The 7,348-nt window shown below is 39.9% G+C and overlaps 1 protein-coding gene across 4 annotated transcripts in view; it reads left to right on the top strand.

Moving 5' to 3' along the window:
- NINL (ninein like) overlaps positions 1-7,348 on the top strand; it is a 188,856-nt gene that overhangs the window by 88,467 nt on the left and 93,041 nt on the right. For all 4 annotated transcript variants that reach the window (XM_069075549.1, XM_069075548.1, XM_069075550.1 and 1 more), the window contains 2 exons: positions 2,890-3,062; positions 5,479-5,545. In XM_069075549.1, the coding sequence (XP_068931650.1) occupies positions 2,890-3,062; positions 5,479-5,545 (240 nt within the window). The remainder of the gene's footprint in view (positions 1-2,889; positions 3,063-5,478; positions 5,546-7,348) is intronic.

Genomic DNA, 7,348 nt, shown 5'->3' with positions numbered 1-7,348 from the left:
CTGTCCTGTCCTGTCCTGTCCTGTCCTGTCCTGTCCTGTCCTGTCCTTTCTGTGGGAGGGGAAAAAAAGGTGAATGTTTGATAACTGAAAAAAAAAAAAAGACTTTTTTTTTGGGGGGGGGGGAAGGACCAGGCTTTGTTAGGCGACAGGAGCTCTAGTCTCATCTTTGTTATTCACAGAACTCACTGTGTGATCTTAGAGAGTCCTTTTTATCTCCCTGAGCCTTGGTTTCCTCATATGTCAAATGAAGGATGCAGCTGTGATGGTCTCTCTGATCCTTTCCAGATTTAAAATTCCGTTATAGTCTAACAGTTGAGAATATGGTAAAATTACCTCCTTCTCTACAGCTTATTTTTTCTCTATTCTCTTGTGTGGTCATGCATATTAAGGTGATGTATATTAATATTGGTTCAGAGATGAAAGGGGCATTAGAGATCACCTGGTCTAACTCCTATATTTTACAGATAACAAATTGAGACACAGAGAGGTTAAATGTTTGGTCTTACATTCATGCAACTATCAAGAAACAGAGAGAGGATTTTAACCTATATCTTCTAATTCTTAAGTCTAGCACTCTTGTCACTACCCCAGCTGACTCTTATTTTTCACAAACATCTGGCCATGAAAGAGGGCGGCGATGTTTTTCTGTACTATTCTGATGAGATCAAGTTTGAAATGCTATGGAAAATATGTGGGTTTTTCTGGGCAACTCATTATCATAAGAAGATAATTGACTGGGTGGAAAGTATGGGCAGGGCTAGGAATAAACTCAACAGCAGTAAGGAAATGAAATTAAGGGAAGAAAATTGAAACTAAAAAGCATAAAAAACTTGGCTTGCCATGTGATGCTTTTAGATAATAGATTATTCTCCAACTGCAGAAGTACTAATACTTCAAACTTTGGAAATGAGTTTAGATTCATTACTAGGGAACAGAATCAAATATATTGCCAAAATTAGATTGCCTAACAAGTCTGTTTCCCTAGTATATTTGGTGATTCAAAAGGGCCTTGTGTAACACTGTCCTCAGTTTTCTTTTCCCTGGGCCTCCTACACCTTCATCATCCCACTTGACATATGACTTCCTTTTATTTACAATCCCTCTTACTCATGTAAGGAACTTCTACAACAAAGTAAGCATGAAGAATTTTACCACATTTGGAAATAACCAGCTGGCCATCTCTTTTTCCCTGGCAAATAAAGTCAAATCCAATTATATCTTTCAAAAATTGATACCATTGGATAAGCTGACCACATCATCTCCTTGCTCAAAAGCATTTGTTCCCCATTGCTTGTAAGGTTAAAAAAAAACAAACCTTAGAGTAAATGACTTGACCAAGGTCATGTAGGTAATTCATAGCCTTAGCTCAGTAATTAAGACCTTCTACAACCTGTCTGTAACCTGTCATACCAGTCTTGTTTCATATTACTCCTCATAAATAACTCTATATTCCATTGACACTGGCCTAAGCTCTTCCCTATTCTTATCCCATCCTCTCTCACCTTTGAATAGGTGGTCCCTCATGTTTGGAATCTACTCTCTCCACATCTCTACCTTTAGAAATGTGTTTCTTTCCTCAAGGATCTTTTCTCCTTCATGAAACACTGCCTAATTCACTGAGTGAAAGTAAACTTCACTGTAAATTTATTGGAGAATTCTGGGTCATCTTCTTTGCCCTTTTTCATGGCAATGCAGCATAATAGAAGAGCACCAGCTCTGGAGTCTGAGGTCCTGAGTTTGAATCCTGGTTCTGCTCCTTAGCTCTTGTAGTACCTGGTTTCTGTGTTTGTATAATGATAGTGTCAGGTGTCATACTTACTTGTGTTCCTATCATATCTTCCCTATTAGATTCCTTGAGGGCAGGGACTATTGGATTTTAAAAAATATATATTTGCAGCACATAGTGATCATAAGGATCTTGCCTACCTAATAGGGAAAGCTAGATAAGTATTTGACCAAATATGTTGAGATTTCCTACTAACCTAGTCGTCACCCTGCCCTGCCTCTCTTCCTGAAGGTGCCCCTCCACCATTATTGCCTCATTGTTTCAACTCTGTAAAATTAGTCTTCTCCTTTATGGCCAGATTTCTCTCTTTCTTATGTTTCTCCTCCATTCCATATCATTGCTGCAGTTGGGTTGAAGTAAATTCTGGCCTGGGACACCTAGGTGGCTCAGTGGATGGACTCATCTTCCTGAGGTCAAATCTGACCTGAGACACGTCCTGGCTGTGTGACACTGGGCAAGTCATTTAACCCTATTTGGCTCAGTTTATCATCTTTAAAATGAACTAGAGAAGGAAATGGCAAACCAATCCAATGTCTTTGCCAAGATAACCCCAAACCTGATTGAATAACAAATTCTGGCCCTGACAGTTTTAGCTGAAATCAATTACGGGTTGGCACACAGGATTCTAGGGGTCACCAGAAACCCCACAAAGCAAAATCCTGAGCTCTTTTATTACATACTTGGTGCTTAATTTCAAAGGCACTTATTTAACCATTCGTTAGAGCTAATGAGTATGTTACTACTATTCTGGAGTCAATCATGACCTATATTCAACTAGATCTCATAGCCTTAAAATGTAAAGTATAAATATAAAATGTAATATGAATAGTATGCTTTTGGCAGATTTCTAAAGTTATATGTCATTTTCTTTTTTTTTTTTGAGAATTAAAAGTTTATTAAAATATGTCAACAGAACAACACATTGATGGGCTGGTCACTGGGCATCAGCCATTATATCCTATTTTGAAGGTTTTTTGGTTTTTATTTTGCTGCTCTCCTAAGAAGAGACTTTAAAGAGGCATTATTTGGGAATATTTAGGCTCAGATGCTTTTTCCCCTTGAAAAATATTTCTCAAGTTTCCTGATTTTTTTTTTCTTCTTAGCTGGCCCAGCTGAAGTTCAGCCAAAGTATGTGAATGGAGCCAAGTGGTACGGTCGTCGGTCCCGACCTGAGTTACAAGATCCTGAGACTGAAACCAAGTTTTTGCAAGAACAGCAAATAAATGCCAATGTGAAAAGCCCCCTGAGGCGCTCAGCCTCTCTGGAGAGTGTCGAGGTGGGTTCCATTATCCTGTTCTTCTTTCTCCCCAGTTACTCAGTATTGGGCTAATCATGCTTCGGTGATGTCATTGGGGATGTCACAGCAGCCAAAGACACCCATTTTATTTTATTTTTGGAGGGGGGAAGGCAGGGCAATTGGGGTTAAGTGACTTGCCCAAGGTCACAAAGCTAGTAAGTGTTAAGGATTTGAACTCAGGTCCTCCTGACTTCAGGGCCAGTGCTCTATTCATTGTGCCACCTAGCCACCACGAGACCCCCATTTTATTTTATTTTTTTTTTAAAGCAATCGGGGTTAAGTAACTTGCTCAAGGTTACCCGGCCAGTTATTCCTGGGTGTGGTGCTGAGTGTCTGAGCCCGGGATTTGATCCAGGTCATCCCAACACTGGAGCCGGTGCTCTTACTTGCTGAGCCACCTGGCCGCCCCTAAGCAATTGGGGTTAAGTAACTTGCTCAAGGTTACACGGCCAGGTGTTTCTGGGTGGGTGCTAAGTGTCTGAGCCCGGGATTCGATCTCCAGGTCTTCTCAACACTGGAGCCGGTGCTCTTACTTGCTGTGCTACCTGGCCGCCCCAAGACCCCCATTTTAAAGTACAGGAGGCTGGAGTCTCCATACTTCGATCCCTTAGAACACGTGATTACTTAGAATGCATGCACTTCCAACCTTGTGAATAAGAACCAGACATTTACCACTGACTTTTGGCTTTTAACCCAGCAAAGTGAATAATTCAGATCCTCTCAAATCCACCTGAATTGTCCTCATCAGCCAGCATATGCTGATCCAGTTTAGGGCAGTATCTTAGAGCAGAAAGAGTGCTAGATTGGGTTTTTAGAGGTCCTCAGTCTCTGTCCCTGAGGGAATTATCATGGAGCTATGAGCATGCTGAAAAGATAAATTGTATTTTATTAACTAGTTATTCCTGTACCAGCAGTGGACAGGGAAAAGAATGTAAGAGATGCCAAATTGTAGCAGACTAGCACTGATCCAGTCTACCATGCTGGCTTTGATGATGGAACTAGAGGTCATTTTAGTGGGGGGAACTTGAGTAATTCCCTCCATGTCTTGACATCAGAAGTTTATGGAAGTAGCAGGAATATTCTGTAACTTAGGAGCAGATAACTATGGGTATGGAGCATTGTATATATTGTCACACTATGTGTTATGTGACCCCCTCATTTTTTAGATGAGAGAACTGATGCCAATAGAGATTAAGTAAATTGCTCAAAGTCACATAGATTAGGAAGTAGCAAACACATGATTTGAACCTAGGTCCTTAGAGAGGCATAACTTCCAGTAATAAAGGCAGGGGGAAGCTGGTAAATATTTAACAATTGACTCTCTTTTAAGAGGGGCATAGGGAAAGATTGTGTGCACGGCATATTTTCAACTGCATTATTAACATTTTTTCCATCACTTTCCTAAGTCTAGAAAATCAACAGAATAATAAGAGTAAATCTTTAATTTGTATCATTTGCCAATTTCTATACTATGTACTATGGGAAGTCTTGTTAAATTTGTGGCCCCTAAGGCAGAGCTTCTTAACCTGGGGTCCATGCTCTTCTTATGTGAGGGTTTTTAAAAATATTTGATAACCGGGCAGCTAAGTGGTGCAGTGAATAGAGCACTGGCCCTGGAGTCAGGAGGACCTGAGTTCAAATTTGGCCTCAGACACTTAACATAAAAAACTAGCCATGTGACCTTGGGCAAGTCACTTATTGCCCTACCTTCCCCCCTCCAAAAAGCAAAAAACAAACAAACAAACAAAAATATTTGATAACTGTATTTTAGTATATTTGATTTCCTTTGTGTATTTTATTCATTTAAGAAACATCATTGTGAGAAGGTGTCTGTAGACTTCACCAAACTGACAAAGGGTACATGATTCATTGTTCAGTTGTTTTCAACTAGTGCTTTCCCCATTGTTCTTGTTAATTTTTTCAATCAAGTTCGACTCTTCATGACCCCATCTGGGCTTTTCTTGGCAGAGATACTGGAGTGGTTTGCCATTTCCTTCTCCAACTCATTTTAGATGAGGAAACTGAGGCAAACAGGGTTAGGAGACCTGCCCAGGGTCACATAGCTAGTAAAACATCTGAGGCCAGATTTGGACTCAGGAAGATGAGTCTTCCTGACTCCAGTCCCAGTGCTCTATCCACTGTGACACCTAACTGCCCTATGTGCAAGTTAACAAAAGATTAAGAACTCTACTCTAAGGTTTCCCTTAATAAATAGTAAAAGAAATACTGGCAAAGATTTGAAGTTTCATTCTTGTTCTCTGAAACCACTTAATTGATTTGTTCAGGTTTGAATTCTTTGCATAGCAGACTTTCCCCACAATTGAGCCACACTGCATTTCTCCTTAACTTATTCCATTCACTTAGACATTCTCTTTCTCTATTAATTTTTTCACAGAGTCTCAAGTCAGATGAAGAAGCTGAAAGTGCTAAAGAACCCCAGAACGAGACTTTTGAAACACAAGGTAAGAATTAAACTTGTTGCCTTATTTGTAATAAACTGGCCAATATTTGCTCTGAGGGTACTAAGGCAGTGAGTGCTCTAGTTAATCCTTCAAGCCTGTCTTACTAGCTACACCTCAGAATGAGGTAAGAGTACAATATGTACTTTTGATGTTATTCGGTGATTTTTTTCAGTCGTGTCTTGACTTTCCATGAGTGCATTTGGGCTTTCTTGGCAGAAATGCTAGAGCAGGTTGCCATTTCCTTCTCCTACTTGTTTTATAGATGAGGAAAGTGAGGTAAATAGGGTTAAGTGACTTGCACAGGGTCACACAGCTAGTAAGTGACTGAGGCCAGATTTGAACTCAGGAAGATGAGTTTTCTTGACTCCAGGCCTGGCTCTATCTGTTGTGCTACTTAGCTTCTCATTTGATTTGCCCAAGGGGAAAATATTAGCAGGATTTGCATACCTTTGCTTTAAGATTTCTCTAGATACACACTAGTCAACTAAAGGAATAGAGAACTTCAGAACATGGTTCTTGCCCTCCAGAAGCTTATTATCTAGTTAGGGAGACAAGAGTAATATGGCATGAAATAATAGTAAAGAATACAACCTAGTGTATCATTAAATGTTGAACTACTTGCGATAGAAAATAATTTAATTCAATAAACATTGGGCAATTGCTATATGCATACTATACACACAAAGCGAATTCAGTAGAGAAAAATAATGGAAGAGGGGGGAGAATAGAAGAGCAAGATTTGGGTTGAGCCTTAAATACTGGGTAGGATTAAGACAGGCAGAGGACAGATGGGGACCCTTTTCTAATGGGAGGAACAATATGGGTGGAAGCATGGAAGGAGGAGTTAGCACTGGCATGTTGCTAACTATGAACAGACTAGTCTAACTAAAGTGGAAGGGAGAGTGTTAGGCCATAGAGAAAAATAAGGTTGGATGGATAGCATGGACTGTTTATTGGGGATTTTGAAAGACAGGAAGAAATAATTAGAAGTAGAGTTTTGGCTGATAATAGTGAAGAATAGGAAGCAATTGAAGCTTTTTGAATATAGGAGGGACCCCAGGAAAGTGGTTTTGGAGGAAGACTTTTAGGACCATGTGTAAGTATTGAAGAAGGGAAAACCAGTATAACTCAGGCTGCTGAGATCTTTTTACACTTCAACCGAGCATGGTAGAAAAAGGCCATTGTATGAGAGGAATTCAGTCACAAAACAGCCTCCACCCTTAAGAGAAACCCAGCCCCAAAACATTTAGGTGACCTTTACCTGAGGAACAGGTTTAGATTTGTTTTAAACTGGTTCGTTTGCAGCCCTGTAAGGGAACCTTTACCTTGTAGCTCAGAGATGACAGTAAGTATACTAATGTACTTAACACCCAGATGAAACTATAGAATAATTAAATGTTTCTTTAAAATTTGTCTTGATACCAACCCTGGGAAATAAATCCCCAAATTCTCAGTGCTTTGAAAATTAAAATTTTAGACCTGGAAAGGTCCTCAGAGATCATTTAGATCAATTTGTATCTTTTCTTTTTTTTTAATCAAGAAGCTTCAGTGTCACTTGTAGGTCATGCATATACAAATAGATTTAATTTTCTTAGTAAGACCCAGTCTATCCAAATGACTCAGACCATGGAGTGCCCTCACAGGACACATTCAGATTACTCAGGCAGAAGTGGGGCTTGGAATCTAATGGTGTGGCATCCTGCCTCTGTTCTTGCTTCACTCAGCAGGCCTAGCCTGAACCCACATACCTGGTGTTCTCAGCAGTGGCTGTATGCAGAAACAAGTTGTAATATGTATAGGTTT

Source organism: Petaurus breviceps, unplaced genomic scaffold, assembly GCF_028583685.1.
Source record: "Petaurus breviceps papuanus isolate PSGF00001 unplaced genomic scaffold, PetGlider_PUasm1.0 90919, whole genome shotgun sequence".
Lineage (NCBI taxonomy): Eukaryota > Metazoa > Chordata > Mammalia > Diprotodontia > Petauridae > Petaurus > Petaurus breviceps.
Note: the sequence above shows the minus strand (reverse complement) of the source record. Positions and strands in the feature narration are given on the sequence as shown.